Raw genomic sequence first — 16550 nt, forward strand, 5'->3', positions numbered from 1 at the left:
GTCTCTTTATATGTTCTTATAACTTGCTGCAAGAAACTGTTTGGCATTTTCTGTATTTTGTCTGTAAAGTTCTGCTGTCTATTTTTCACATTAACCTGGGCACCAGGATTGCCAAACTTTTTGGTACTACATAAAATAAGGCTCAATTTTTTCCATCCTACAAAAACATATTTTTCACTCTCCTTCAAATCCTCACCGTGGGACCCTTTGAGCTTCCACTAATATACTCTCCTTGAGGCACTTCCATCTTTTTCCTACTACTTGGTCTCAGAGCCAATGTAACATTTTCAAAATCCAATTCAATTCACCAAATGTGTTCTAGTTATTTATTGCTATATCACAAACCACTCCAAAATTTAGTGATTCAAAACAATCATTCTTTTTGTGCATTCATCTGCAATTTGGGAGAGCCTGGCAGGAATGACTTGTTTCTGTGATGTCTGTGGCCTCCACTGGGATGTCTCGACCAGCTGGGAACGTGAAAATCAGGCATCTCTTTCTCTCTCATCTTGTAGTCAGTCTCTCCATGTGGTCTCCCCATACAGCCTCTTCAGCATCACAATCTCAGGTACTTATTACATGGCAGTCAGACTCAACAAGTGTTCCAAGGGATCCAGACAAAATCTAAATGGCTTCTTATCCAACCTTGAAAGTCTGAGAACATTGCTTCCTCCATATTTTATTGGTCAACCAAGTCACTAAGGCCAACCTATATTGAAGGTGAAGGAAATTACATCCCTTCTTAAAAAAGAGTGTCAAAGAATTTGTAGCTATATTTAATCTGCCTCAAACTGCAAAGTGTTCAATTGCATAGGTGTATCATGATTTAATTAACTAGTCCTCTAATACTAGACATGCAGGTCACTGTAATTTTTTTTTTTTTTAAAGACAGAGTCTTGCTCTGTCGCCCAAGCTGGAGTACAGTGGTGTGATCTCGGTTCACTGCAAGCTCTGCCTCCCGGGTTCATGCCATTCTCCTGCCTCAGCCTCCTGAGTAGCTGGGACTACAAGCACCCGCCACCACGCCCGGCTAATTTTTTTGTATTTCTAGTAGAGACAGGGTTTCAACGTGTTAGCTAGGATGGTCTTGATCTCCTGACCTCATGATCTGTCCGCCTCGGCCTCCCAAAGTGTGAGCCACCGCACCCGGCCAAGATTTTCTTTTAATATATATCACTGATTAAGTCTTTAGGATAAGTTATTTTTGCTAATAAGATTTGCTATAAAATTTGCTAAATCAAGGGAATATAGATGTTTTATAGTGCTTTTTAACGCTTACCCGCTAAAGATTTTTTAAAACAATATATACTAAAATAAACTTTATATGAGATTTTTGGATGTCTTCAGCCTTACTAAAACTAGATATTTTTATTTTGTTTTATCTTTGCTAACTCGATAGGTCAAACATTATGTCTTATTTTAGTTTAAAATTATTAACAGTGAGTTTAAATGATTTCCACAGGTTTTTCCATTATGAATTGGTCATTTCTTTGCTCTTTGTTTTCTTTTTCATTTTAATTTTTTGGCCCTTTTATTTTGAATTAGGAGATAATATCTTAAGTGTAGTCTCTATAGCCCTGATCCAATTGTCAGCACTATCATTTATACTCTCTATCATTTGCATTATTTTACTAGATTTTTTTACATTGCTTCCTAAACTAACACGTCTTTGTTTCCTACTCTTCTCTGACTTTGAAGCCATGCGTGCGTATTGTAAGGGCAAGCTTAAGTTAAAAAAATATAATTTATAACTACATTTAATGCACACTTGCAAACCACAGTACCCTGTGGCTCTGTAAAAGGGAAGGAATGAAAATGGATGCTGCTTTCAACATCTTCATGTAATGGGTTCCCGGTCTTCCTCATGATCCAGCCAACTCTGCAGATAAACCCAGGCAAACAGGGAGAATACAGTAATTGTGTAGACTAAATACTAGTAATGATTAATATATTTCATATTTTTATATAGAAATAAATATAAATAATAGTGATATGGTTTGGCTGACTCCTCATCCAAATCTCATCTTGAACTGTAGCTCCCATAATTCCCACATTGTGTGGGAGGGACCCGGTGGGAGATGATTGAAGATAATCGAATCATGGAGGCAGTATCTCCCATACTGTTCTCATGGTAGTGAATAGATCTCACAAGATCCAATGGTTTTATAAGGGGTTCCCCTTTTGTTTGATTCTTATTCTCCTATCTGCTGCCATATAAAATGTGCCTCTCACCTTCCACCATGATTTTTCTTTATAAATTACCCAGTCTCAGGTATGCCTTTATCAGCAGCATGAAAGCTGCTAACACAAATAGTCTACTATTGTTTTCTCTCTCCATTGGATCGTCTTGCACAGTTTCACATCAGAATTTTGAGTGAAAGTAGTGTGATACATGAAAAGCTTCATTCCCCTAGTATGTATTGTCATTGGGTGCTGCTTGTCTCTGATCTTGTAACAACAGGGTAGTGGGAAGACTATAGTTCCCAGGATGCATAGAAGCATTATTAGTGTCTTAGTCTATTCAGGCTTCTATAAAAAAGTGACATAGGGTGGCTTGTCAACAGTGGAAATTTATTTTTCTTAGTTCTGGAGGCTGCAAGCTGAGATCAGGGTGCCAACATAGTGGAATTCTGATGCGAGCTCTCTTCCGGGTTGCAGACTGCTGAGTTCTTATTTTATCCTCACATATTGGAAAGAAACAGAGCTAGCTCTCTGGCCTCTTCTTATAAGATTACTAATCTCATTCATGAGGGCTCCATCCTCATGACTTAGTAACCTCCCAAAGACTCCACCTCCAGATACCATCACATTGGGTTTAGATTTCAACATATGGATTTGGCAGGGGGTCGGGGGAGGACATAAACATTCAGTCTATAACACTTTTTAAACATTGTATTTATTTATTTATTTATTTATTTATTTATAAAGATGGGTCTCACTACATTGCCCAGACTAGTCTCAAACTCCTGGGCTCAAGTCATCCTCCCACCTCAGCCTCTCAAAGTGCTAGGATTACAGGTGTGAGCCACCGCACCCAGCCAGTTCATAACAATTAATGAGAACTTCCACCCCAATCCCACTAAGCCGCAACTTCCTTTCACCATATATCCTGAGAGTGGTCCTCCCTTCTCCCAGGAGTGACTTTCCCCAAATATATATCAGACCATAAGACCAGGTAGCAGGATTATTTCTCTGGCACTTAGAAAAGCAGCGTCGTTACAGTAGGGGGATGGCTGCTTTTCTATTTATTACAAAGCCTGAATCTCTGAGGGTCTCAGGAATCTTCTTCCTTTCATATCAATGAGCTGTCCTGGTGCATGATAGGAAGACTGCGATGGTCTAAAATCTTTTTTTTTTTTTCACTACATGCTCATCAACCTTAACACAGAAATTTTACCCAGGCTCTGGCAAGAGGTTGACTCCAAGCATTAGTTTTTCACATTGTGGTATGTTTATCCTTTTATAAACCTTCATATGTCATTTTGCTGGGATTGTGAGACAACTTTCTGGCCTAGTGACACTTTAAACCAGAGAGTCAACTATAAATTTTTTAAAAAGAAGATTCAATTGTATTTAAAACATTATTTTTCATGCTATATGCTACTTTCCCTAGCTCAGGTTTGTGTATGAAACATAAATACTGCAATGCAGAGAGTTGTCCTTTAAAGAACTCCCTATATAGAGGCAATGTTTGAGTAAATGTTCAAATTAAGTTAAAATTCTAAGCTGTGAGCCATTAGTTTCTACTATCGAAAGAAGGTAGAGATACTCTTTATGAAGTAGAATTTGTATATTGACAATTACATTAAAAACATACTATATCTGGTCATTTTTCTCAAACTATCTTAACAACTCTCACCTGCTGATCATAATAAAGTGTTCACAATAAACTTGGAATACTTTGACAAAAATCTTAATAATGGTGCAATTGCATAGGCCATGAAATAGCAATGTTGTCATAAAAAACATAATTACAACAGAACATTGTGAAGAATTTCACCTTTCTTTGCTAAAGGAAATATGGTCAACATAAACATATGTCCTTACTGAGCAGTACCTAAAGGATTTTAGTCAAAATAGTAAGTAATACTTGGACAATAAAGTCAATTTTTTCTTTTCTTATTAGAAATGGTTTTCTTTAATTGTAAAATGAGACATGAATGCTAAGGAAATGTTGACTCTCTAATTGAAGTCTCTCTATAAGAGAGAACATTTGCAATTGTCCAACCTCCTATCTTCCTTTGGTAAAATAACTATTCAGATTTATGTTATATAAAAGTAGAAAAAACTATGTGTTGAAAGATTGTAAATAATGAACACAAGAGTAAATGTGAGTGCTTGCTGTTGATCCAGTTTCATAATCACCTAGAAATATAATCATAACAGGTCACATTTATTGACAATTCACTACTTGCCAGCTACCGTACTCAATTGTTCCTTTTGCAAAATTATGTCTAATCCTCATATTTTGTACTGAAGTTTATATACACACATAAAAGTTATATATTCATTAATTAATAATCTTGATATATTGTGAAACATGGAAAAATAGAATTAAGTGGATGAGATAAAGATGAAATAAACAATACCTAAGAGGTAAGAATAAGTTTTATTCCTTTTTACTGATGAAGGAACTAAGAATCTATGTGGTTAGATAACTTGTGGAAGAATGTATATGGGAAAGACTTCCTGTGAAAATTAATTACATAAATTTGCTAAATGGATGTAAATTTGACTTCTTATTATGTATTTAAATGACTATTATTATAATATGGTTACTAAGAATGTACAACTCAACTTCTGCTCATATCAACTTTCATAATCTCAGGTGTAAATTATATTTTTGCTAACAAAACATATTGCCAAACTAAAAACTTAATAAGAGTTCAGCAATAAGTCTGCTAGAATGCAGTGTTTTCCATAAAGACAAAGTCTTTAGGGGAAAAAAGTGGAAATTAAGAAGAAATAACCAAATTGAAAGTCAAAGATAATTATGATAGTATTAATGAAGCAAAATCCTTTAATTTTCTCTTCTTTGCTTGCTATAGAACATATTGAGCTCTTTAAAATTCATGCAGTGCAACAGAATTTTATGCCTATTTTCATGTGTTTCTGTAATATTCAGGGCTGTAGTTTCAGGCTTATAAAATAGAAGCAGCACGGTCTTTAAAAGGCAGATGATCAGGAACAAATCTTACGTGGTACTAACAAAAAGAGCATTTAGAGAACACTGATAAAAATGCATTAAAAATAAATAATGGAAAATAGAATGCATTGTATTCTTCTCTGAATTAATGCAGATGTGCATTAAATTGCAATACAGATTGCCAGAATAAAGTAATTATATGATAAACACTGGTAACTAACAACCTGTTTCTCTGTCAGCAGAGATAGAAAATGATGACATATTTTTCTTTTGGTTTATTGGCAGCTCTATTCAGCTGAAAATATTTGGGGTAGAAGGATATAAATAAACATCATTTAGTGTTCCTAAATAGGTACATTCATAACATGAGAGTTCTGGGCAGCCATACATAATATTTTTGGAGAAACAGAGTAATCAAAGAAAACTGGGCGAGTGAGAGAACTGATGCTTCAGAGTAGGTTCTTTCACATCCTAGGTGTGTGACTTCGCACAAATCACTTTGCTTCTCTGAGCCTCCATTTTTATATCAGAGTACTGCAGTGATGAATGTCGCAATTTTGCATTATACTTAGATTGATAGACATCAACTAAAATATGGGATTCTGAGTATGCAGTATTAATAATACTGATCATTCATCCATACATCAAATCATTCATTATTTAACTTAACACAGATATGCATGCATAACTGTCAGGTATATGGCAAATTGTTGTCGGTATATCTGTTGAGCAACTCACAGCCTCTGCAACACGTGACAGATCACCAGAAAGAGGCTGAGAAACTATGGATGGAAATTCTTATTGATTCCTACTGCTAATTGCAGTTAGCAACCATAGAAGAATCTTTCCTGATTTTGGCAAGTCGTTAAAGGTGTATTTTTACAGTCTTTTTAAGTGAACTTTGTTGTCTCCTACCAATTTGCTACTATAAAAGTGATATTTCACTTTTTAAATAATTACAAAGAGAATTGTAAGTGGGAGAAAATGGTGACTTCAACCAGGCTGGTAGCAAAGGAGATGGAGGAAATTAGTTAGTGAGAAATATATTTAAGAGACAGAATCAATATAATTTGTTGAAAATTAGATGATTCATCAGAAGTTAGATGATTTCTGATTTGAGTGGGTGCTTTGTGATGTCATTTCTTGAAATAGAGAAGACAGTGTTGGATTGGGAAGGGTAGAGACTTTAAGAATCCAGTTTGGATTATGTTAAGTTTGAAATGTCTATCAAGTAGTCTGATGCTGAGAAGAAAGGTCAAGGATGCATATGTAACTTTGGGAACTGTCTATATACAGCTAATATATAAAGCCCTGGGAATAGATAGCATCAGCTTAGGAGAGAGTTCTGAGAGAGAACTGAGGGAGGGAAGGAAAGGATGGAGGTAAGGAGAGAGCAGGGAAAGAAAAGAAAATGAGAAGGAAGGAAAAGAAAGTGGTTATGAGTAGAACATGGGGCTTTTTTTACATCAGGTGAGAAACTTTATTCACATAATACAATCTTTTTGGTCATGCAGGACACAGAAACAATTACTGAAACAGATGAGTTAAAATAATTGATGACACTGTGACTATATGTAATATCAATCTACACTCTGTTCTTCAACATGTGCTACAGCAATCAGATAATTCATTAATGGAAAAAACTCACTTAAATGTGTATTTTATAGATACTCAGTGTTATATCTATAAGAATAGCTTTAAAATATTCTTGTATATGCATTAATGGTCCATTAATGTACTTCTAAAGAGACTGAAGTCATTTTGTCTTCAATGTTTCATGTTTTATAATTCACTTGAGGCTGAGATTAATTTTTTTATATGCCATTTTCAGTCCATATATTTCTACAATTCATTTAATCGAGCCAGGTTTTTATGAAGGAAACTGTTGAAAAGTACAACATCACGAAATAAGTTTAAAATGTATCTAAATGGACTAAGATAAAAAATATTACCTTTGGTAGGCTTTTCATGGAATTTACATGTCAAAAAAAAAAAAAAAAAAAAAAAAAGAATGTACCGTAAATCTCTGCTGTTTTCGTAAGGGACCTATGTTCTCAGGTAAAGAACTTTGAAAGAAGGAATAGAAAAGATGATAATCAAAATTTGGCCACTATATAACAATGTAGCCTTTTCCTATGGCATTATGCATTAGAATGGAAAAATTGACAGAATTCTAGAAATCATCCTCAATAATTGCTTTTTCTTTCTTCCTCCTTTCAATAGAAGTTGAATCCTATTAAGTCTTTCCAAATATCTTCTGTATTTGTTCTGTACTCTACCTATACATTGGACCTTCCTCAGTTTATATAACTCATCATCATTTTCCTGCACTGAATTTTCTTTTTACTGATATTACTGCTTCAGTATTGACCCCTGTAGTTCATCTTTTCCTCAGTTGCCATGACTTTTGTACCAGTTCTCCTTCCACTGCAACCCTAGTTCAGGCCACTCACATCTCATGCCTGTGTTATTGTAACATTCTCTTCCTAACCAGTCTCCCTCTTCCACTTGTGAGTAATAAGGATATCATCACATTTTATACAACCCTAGAATGACATTTCATTTCAATTATAGTAACCTTTAGGTTCTTTACCATGGCCTACAGGCTCCTTTTTGATCTGGCCTCTGTTCATACCTCTGACCTCATCTCCTTCAACTTTTCTCTAATTCAAAAATCCCTAGAAATACCGGCTTTCTTTTTTCTAAACCAGAAACCACAAAACTCCTTGCCAGCTGAAAGTCTTTGCCTGAAATGTTCTTCATGTAGTCTTTAAAGTGACTTCTTCATTATCATCCGTCAGATCTCTATCCGAATGACCCTCTTAAGAAGCCTTCCCTGAGTATTCAAATCCTCTGCCCTTTGCACGCTCCATCTTAATAGCATATTCTATTGTTTAATTCCTGAAATTATCTTGGATAATGTGAGTTCTGAACTCAGTTAGGTTTCAAACATTGACTTTTTCAGCTACTAGCTAATGGCCTTGGGAAAATTATTCAATCTCCATTTCTTTTTCTGTAAAATGGGATAATAATACCTTATCAGGTTGTTACAAAAATTAAATGACTTAAAGTCTGTAGAACAATGCCCAGTTAATCATTATTATTAGGTGTAGGTGTAGCAAAATCAGTACTAAGATGTAACTTAGTTTGCCTGTTTCTGAAACCTGGTATCTAGAACAGAGTCTGGAACTCAACAGTACTCCCTTGATAAATGTGTGAACAATTGTTGCCTGACTAGTAATGTAGGAAGGGCAGCTGTGATTACAGACATTCAAATTCCAAATGCTTTTAAACAATGTGGAAAGAAATTACTTCAGCTTTCTGCCATTGGCTCCAGTTGAAGATTCCTAAGTGCCAAATTATCTGCCTTTGGACATAAAATTTCAGTTACTGAGACTTGGATGCATGGGAAGTTTTAAGTCCTAAAAAAGAGAATCAGCATGAAGCAAACCACAGGGGAACTTGACTTCCAACCATGTGATTAATATTAGGGATGAGAACACCAGATCTAGATAGAATTGATAGTATTAGCCAGGTTAACTGGGTCAGAACCAGAGAGTAGGCTCCCAGCACTGACCCAGTGATACAGAAAAGGGCCAACTCAGGGAGCTTCCTGGGGTGGGGATGGGCCTAACACCTTCCAGTGGTTAGAATTGGCTCAAAAATGTACAGAACCTGTCCGTCAAGTAAGAAGCATTAGATACCATTAGCATATCCATCTTGGCCTCTGCTGGAAAAGTAGGAAGCAGGAAAAAAGTCAGAGGTAGACCATAATTAGTTTTCATAAATATTGCGCATATAAACAGAACAGCTCTGATTTAGATAAAATTGACCACAACTCATTTTCATTTTGGTGCTGAGATCTTCACGATAAGATCATGTGCCATATTTTGATTTTTACTGCATATTATTAGGAAATCCATGAAACGGAAGGGACATTGAGGCCTCTTTTTAACGGCTTGCCTCAAATAAATGATCTTACCTCAGAGTTTAATAGACATGTACACAAGGAAACTGTATCTATCATTCCACAGTTTCCATATTATCAAATTATATGTCTGTACACTGTTCACTGTGTTTGTAAACCACAATAAGTGTTATAAGATACTGTATTTGGCTTTTGGCAGGCTTTTTTATTTTTGGCTATAGCATCTGCTCAGGATGTCAGAGTACAAATTTAGAAAGGTGTATATATAGCCAGCATGTCATCTTTTCACCAAAGGATTTGCTTTAAATTTCTCACGCAAAGCTACTTTTACTGGAGGATCTTTCCATAAAAAATAAATAAGAGGTATGTGACTGATCCTTCTAAAAGACTTGGCATTTCAACAAAATACAAAGCTCAGTTAAGTAAGTACTGTAGTACCAATAGTCATATTACATAAAGCTTTGCATGTTATGAAAATTTAGTGTATTCTCAATTACTCTCTTTGCTTTATAATAACGTATTTTCATGTGTTGAGAAAGTTATGCTATTACATTTTAAGTTCTTTAACTTATAAGTTGTTAAAAGATTTATCACTAAGTCCTGATTTTAGTTTAAATAATTCATAGCTACTTTTATACACATTACTAATGTAAAACCTTGATTTATTGCATCAGATGTATGAATCGCTGCATCTAATTCTAGAGAAGCTTTTTGTGTTTTTATTGAACTGAACAAATTTAATATATTTAACAATTGTTACTTGAATATTTCTGATTAATGATACCCTTAGAGTTGAGGCTGTTTATGCGATTTCATTTGAGATTTCTTATAAGTAGTATTCCACATATTATTATAAGTATATGGATTACTCCTGGTGATTTTTAAATCCACTCTTTTAAAATAAGAAGATTTTCAAAGAAAAATAAAGAATTAAATGTTGAGTTGAATAACCACATTTGTCCAGTTGAAAAGAGTCTCTTCTCTATTCTCTACTTTTTATCCAAAGAGCCACTATTACCTCTCTTAGGTCCTCTTCTCCTATACCTCTTCCTTCTCTCAGTTCTTTATTTTTCCCTCTTGTATTCCTGGCCATTAGGTCTAAATTCAAAAACAATCACTCCTCTTTACTCCCAGAAGTGAGTGGAAACTATAGAGAGAGTGTATAGAAAAGACTTTCCTTAGCAGGATTGAATCTTTTTCTTTCTGACTCAGCCAGAAGCCCAGGTGCAGTGTCCAGAGCAAAAGAAAAAGGAAAATAATCCAAACACTTTTTAAGAATTGCCAAGTAGAACAAGGAAATAGGTTTGTAGGGTTTTGGTTTTGCTTTGGGAAGGAGTATTATTATTATCAGCCATTTGCAGATAATAATCTTTTCTACGTGTGTGTGTGCGCGCGCGCACGCTTAAAGTGAAAAACACATCATTTTAGGGAAATCCTTCTAGATGTGTCCTGAGTTTTAAGCTTTTTCTCTTAAATTGCTAAGAATAAGATATTTGGAGAAAATTAGTTCTTTCAGATCAATTAAAGTCAACATATTAAAAGCCACAGTCCAGGGTGTGAAAACTTCAGACAAAGTAGTTGAAGATAACACATTTTGTAAATAACTTTCTAGCATATATTTCTATACCCTTCCCCCAATACCTTATTGACCCCATTCAAAGGACATCTTGTTTTCTGATAGGAATCCAGCCATAACCACATTGTCAGTTGAGCTTTGTAAATATCTCAAACTAAGTTTTATTGACTCATGAACTTATTAAAAACATACTCTTATTTTTCAGGATGTCAAACTTGGCACAATTTGACTCTGATTTTTACCAATCTAATTTTACTATTGATAACCAGGAGCACAGTGGTGATGACTCTAATGCCTATGGAAATCTTTATGGATCTAGAAAGTAAGTACTTAATATTGTTCTTTTTTTTTTTTTTTTTTTTTTGACAGTCTCACTCTGTCACCCAATGAATTAATTTATATAATTTCAGAACAGTTCCTAACATATAGTAAAAACTCAATATATTGTAGTTATTATGAAATTTGAAGAGTCTGACCCTTCTTGCCCTCTAACCTAGACCCACAAAAAAATATCCAGGAAAGCAACTAATAAACAAAATATCTACATTATACTTAAGTGACTTTAGGTAACAAAGTATCAATTGCTTTTGTAAGTCTGGAGTCAGTGGTGCAATCTTGGCTCATTGCCGTCTCTGCCTCCTGGGTTCAAGTGATTCTTGTGCCTCAGCCTCCCATGTAGCTAGGATTATAGGTGTGTGCCACCATGCCTGGCTTTTTTTTTTTTTTAGTAGAGACAAGGTTTGGCCATGTCGCCCAGGCTGGCCTCGAGCTCATGAGCTCAAGTGATCCGACCCCCTGGTCCTCCCAAAGTGCTTGGATTATAGGTGTGAGCCACCGTACTAGGCTGTATTGTTCTTATTTTAAGAAGTCTTAATATTATGACTGGGATTTCTAGAGAGGGAGATTTCCTTGGGAAAAACCAGCGTTTGCCTCAACATATCTCAGTAAATTGCCCAAGAAGAAATGTCAGGAAAGGACAGAGAAATTAATCAAGTTCTCCATGAATCCCCTTTATCACCTCAGCCTAAGCCAAGTGAATGGCTTGTCTCCTCTTTTCAAACTATCACTTAGCAGGGAGCTGGGATATAGGCACTGGGCAAACAGAAAGCATTTTCCTTTTGCCTAATATTTTCCAGGACATTTCTTGTGAAACTGATTTCATTTAATTTAATAAGCATTTATTGAAATTCTGCTTGTGTTTCAGAAATTAAGAAAGGCACTGCACATCCAAATATAATGATGAAATTCGTAGTTTTTTCTCTTGTGCAATTTAATATTTTTATGTTGAAGAATTGAGTGATTAAATATGCAATTAAAGTATGAAAAATACCATGATGGAATCAAGGTAAACATGTCAAAATATGATAGCTATTTGAGGTAAAAATTCAACTTGAGTTGAAAATGAAACAAAATGATTAAGAATTTGATAGTGGCAAAATATGGCTTTTAGAGTAAGAAGAATTTGGTTCAAATTCTGGCTTTGGCATTTTCTGTCTGTGATATTGGGATGACTTAACTTCTCTGACTGTCTTAATCTGAAAAATAAGGATATTAATAATACCTGCTTAATGGAATTGTTATTAAAAATTGTGATAATGTGTAGGAAAGTGTGTATTAAAGTAAAACCACTATATAAATATTATTTATTCATATAAATATGACTTACAAAAGCAATTGACACTTTGTTACCTAAAGTCACTTAAGTATACTGTATTTTGTTAAATAATTGATTTCTTGGAAATTTTGTGGGTCTAGGTTAGAGGGCAAGAAGAGTCAGACTGTTCAACTTTCATAATAACCACAATATATTGAGTTTTTATTATATGTTAGGAACAGTTCTGAAATTATATAAATTAACTCATTGGATCCTCAATTATATACAGTAACTCATTGGAGCACCATATGAGTTAGGCCGTACAGGTTGAACATCCCAAATCCAAAATCAAAAACCTGAAATGTCCCCAAATCCAAAACTTTTTGAACACTGATATGTACTCAAAGGAAATGCTCAGTGGAGCATTTCAGATTTTTAATTTTCAGATTAAGGATTCTCAACCAGTATGTATTCTGTAAATATTCAAAAATCCATAAAAATCTAAAATCTAAAGCAGTCTGGTCCCAAGGATTTCAGATAAAGGATACTCAACTTGCGCTATCACCCCCATTTTGCACGAGAAGACAGACATACAGAGAAATTAAGAGACTTCCTCAAGGTTACACACCTAGTAAGAAATGGGATTAGGATTTTAGCTCAAGGTTGTTTGATTAGGGCTGTAACTAGTGTGAGCATATGACTTATTATAAAATAAAGACTTTTTAAAGTGTAAAATTAGTGCTATTATAATAATGTTGGGATAATAGGAATAAACTGTGCCATAAATTAGGATGTGTGGTATATTTCAAATGTATTAATTTTTGAAGCTTTATTATACACACACACACACACACACACACACACACACACACACCTTAAAAGCTCCAGATAGAAAGATGAAAAGACAGAATACATATAACGGACAGTGGGGAGTCTTCTGTTCCCACTCTGCCCAGAAAAAAATTGACTCTCTTTTTACTGATCACTCCTACAGGTATAAGCAAATAGATGCTGCTTTCAAGATAGGGAAAGGTATTGAGATATAATTTTTTTAGGCTGGAAAAGTTGAATATCTGGAATTGTATCTAATTCACACTCCTATGCTATCTCCTGTGTAGCACTAGTCAGGCTGCCTTTTATGGTTTACACTTTGGAAGGTGAAAAAAAAAAAAAAAAGGGAAATGTTTGAGGCACAGGGAGTAGTTTGAGCACTAAGGTACACAAAGGTGGTCACTCTAAATTTGCAATCCGAAATGAAAGCTATCTACTAGGCTTTTTAAGCTCTGTTCTGTTTCGTAGAAAGGAACTAGTTGCCCTAAACCTTCTGTTTCTTTTCTCTACTCTCTTTTCCAGATAAGATTAGCATTTGGGTAGCATTGATATTTTCAGATTAAATTGAACTAAAATGTACAATGAGAGAGAAAAAACTTTCTCCCTAAGCTAGGACTCATGGACCACAGCTTTATCCACCCACCCCACACACTCTAATTTTCTTTTTCCATTTGACTAAACATCTCCTAGAAATCAAAATGACAAAGAGATGGAAATTAATGTAGCCAGACGAGGAAAGCTCATAATTTTACAGTACCGGGTTGATGGCCTACCCTGCTTCAGATGCTTAGCATTTAAATCCGAGTCCTGATTTGGATGCGGCAACATTTAAATTCTGATTCACACTGTACATCTCAGGAATTAGGAAAGGGCATAGTAGCTGTGGTAGTTTTATGAGGTACATAAAACATGGAATCAGGTCAGTGATTTACTATGTACATCAAAGGAAATCCAGAGATTTGATCTTTTATGGATACTATGAATAGTTCAATTAAAATATACCCCAAATCAGAACAAGATAATGATTATTCTGGCAAAAGATGTAGCAACCTAGAGAACAGCTATAATCAGTCATTCAGCTTCTGTTTCTCTGTCTCTGTCTTTGCCTGTCTCTTTCACTCTCTTCTCTTACTTACCCTGCTCACAGTATATGAGAGCTTGTTTTAAAAGCCTGTTTGGCTCAATAGTGTACTGATCTGAAAGCTGGGTGACTGTGCTCACTAAGACAGTGAAGATATTTATGTTTAAAAACAAGTTTTCTTATTTTAGAATGAACAGTAGGATCGTTATCTTTTAAAAAACATAATTATTCCATCATTCAGATAGGGATAATTTCCAACCATCTATAACTAGCTACTGAGGCTATATTTTTCCACCTTTTGAAATGTGAAATCTATTCATATTATTTGGAAAAAAGAAATAGATACTGTTGCAGAAGGGTGTAAACAACTGGAAAAATCCCTTTGAGTGGTTTGGTAGGACTTTAACAGATAAATACTGAATCATCATCTTTTCTGAATCCTCAGACCTGATCTTCTAGTATTTCAAACACGGTTAAGGCATCACTGTGTACCCAGCTGGACCAACCAGAGTCTAGGAATGTTGAGGAAGCCAACTCTCCCAGCTACCACTCCCTGACTCATGCTACCACCAAATTTATCCTATTTGATAAGGTCTTACCAAGGGCACTTAAATTGCCTAAGTTTACAGGCTTAATTGGAAATTCACATAGATAAGTTACACAAATATGGTTTTGAATCAGCTATGTTTAACTACTTAATTCAGTGTTACCTCTGGAATTAATAAACACCAAAAAGTTGTGAACTGTTCTTGTTAAACATTTTCCCTGACTCCACCAACATCTCTGCTTTTAGAAAACTATCTGATATCTAATTGTATCCAGTATAGAATTTGGAAAATATAGAAACATATGAATAAAATATTAAAATCACTTCAAATCTTGTCTCCAAGAAATGACTATTATTAACAATTTGGTGTACTTCCTTGCTACCTTTATTCTATTTTCCTATGAATATGTATATTTTATATATATATATTTAAAAATAAAATACTATTTTTCAATGAATGTATATGTATTTATGAGTACTTATACATGAAATTTGCTGATTGTTCTAAAGGAGCCCCACAGTCACTTCTCTGTAGTTTGAAGTGATTTTTAAAGGAAGAAGAAGTGTTTACTAACAAAGCTAAAGTTTAAATTCAACAAGCCAGAGTTCAGTGTTTCTTTTGATCTAATTCAGTTAACATTTATTTTATCTGTAATAATGTGCTGAATTTGAAATTATCACAATTTCAGTATTTATCTTTCAATAGAACTAATGGTGTAATACAGGAGAAGAGTTACATTTTCTTGGCATATTCTGCAAAAGACTTATTGTGAGGTACAAATATATAACTTTAACGTCTTAAATATTGAGCATATTAATCTGACTCATTACGTTACCTCTAATAGGTTAATCATCAAGGACTATAAGCTTAATGGAGCAAATAGTGAAGTGTCTAGATCCATTATCTCAGAGACTTTTTTCATGAAAGGATATTGTAGGTTTGAAAGATGTCTCTAAGAATATATGAAAACTCATTGGTGTAGCCATTCAGAGTTAGTGCCACTTAGTAAAAAAAAAGGAGAATACCAGAAGACATAGGGGACTAAATGTAAATTCATAACATGTGCTTAAAATTAAGGTTGTTAATAGAAATTTTTAGCAAAAAAAAAAAAAAAAAAAAAAAACCTAAAACATAAGAATTGGGTTATTTACTATATCAGGCCATTGCCACACTGCTATAAAGAAATTCTTGAGACTGGGTTAAAGCAAAGAAGTTTAATTGGCTCATAGTCCCACAGGCTGTAGAGGAAGCATGGTCGCAGCTGCTTCTGGGGAAGCCTCAGGGAGCTTTTACTCATGGCGGAGGACAAAGCAGGAGCAGCAGTCTCACATGGCAGAAGCAGGACCGAGAGAGCGAGGAGGTGCTGCACATCTTTAAACAGCCAGATATGATAACTTTATCACCAGAGCAGCACTGGGAGATGGTGCTAAACCATCTATGAGAAACCACCTCCATGATCCAATCACCTCCCACTAGGCCCCACCTCCAGCTGGGAATTTCATTTCAACATGAGATTTGGGTGGGACACAGATCCAGACCATATCCTTCTACCACTGGACCCTCCCAAATCTCATGTCCTACATGTCAAAGTTCAAATTAACCCTTCCCAACAGTTCCCCAAAGTCTTAACTCACTCCAGCATTAACTCAAAAGTCCAAGTCCAAAGTCTCACCTGAAGACTAGTCCCTTCTGCCTATGATCCTATAAAATCAAAAACAAATTAGTAACTGCCAAGATATAATGGAGGTGTAGGCATTGGTGTAGGCATTCTAAAAGGGATAAATTGGCCAGAAAAAAAGGGAATACCCCATGCAAGTTTAAAACCTAGCAGTGCAGTCATTAATCT

General features: G+C 35.0%; 1 protein-coding gene across 3 annotated transcripts in view; it reads left to right on the top strand.

Moving 5' to 3' along the window:
• YIPF7 (Yip1 domain family member 7) overlaps positions 1–16550 on the top strand; it is a 55052-nt gene that overhangs the window by 16715 nt on the left and 21787 nt on the right. The window contains exons 1-2 of one of the 3 annotated variants that reach the window (XM_050791626.1): positions 9224–9437; positions 10856–10972. In XM_050791626.1, the coding sequence (XP_050647583.1) occupies positions 10857–10972 (116 nt within the window). In that variant the 5' untranslated portion in view covers positions 9224–9437; position 10856. Of the gene's footprint in view, positions 1–9223; positions 9497–10855; positions 10973–16550 lie in introns of those variants that run through there. The other 2 variants (XM_050791625.1, XM_050791627.1) reach the window with 2 other exon arrangements.

The sequence above is a fragment of the Macaca thibetana genome, chromosome 5 (genome assembly GCF_024542745.1).
Source record: "Macaca thibetana thibetana isolate TM-01 chromosome 5, ASM2454274v1, whole genome shotgun sequence".
NCBI classification, from domain to species: Eukaryota; Metazoa; Chordata; class Mammalia; order Primates; family Cercopithecidae; genus Macaca; species Macaca thibetana.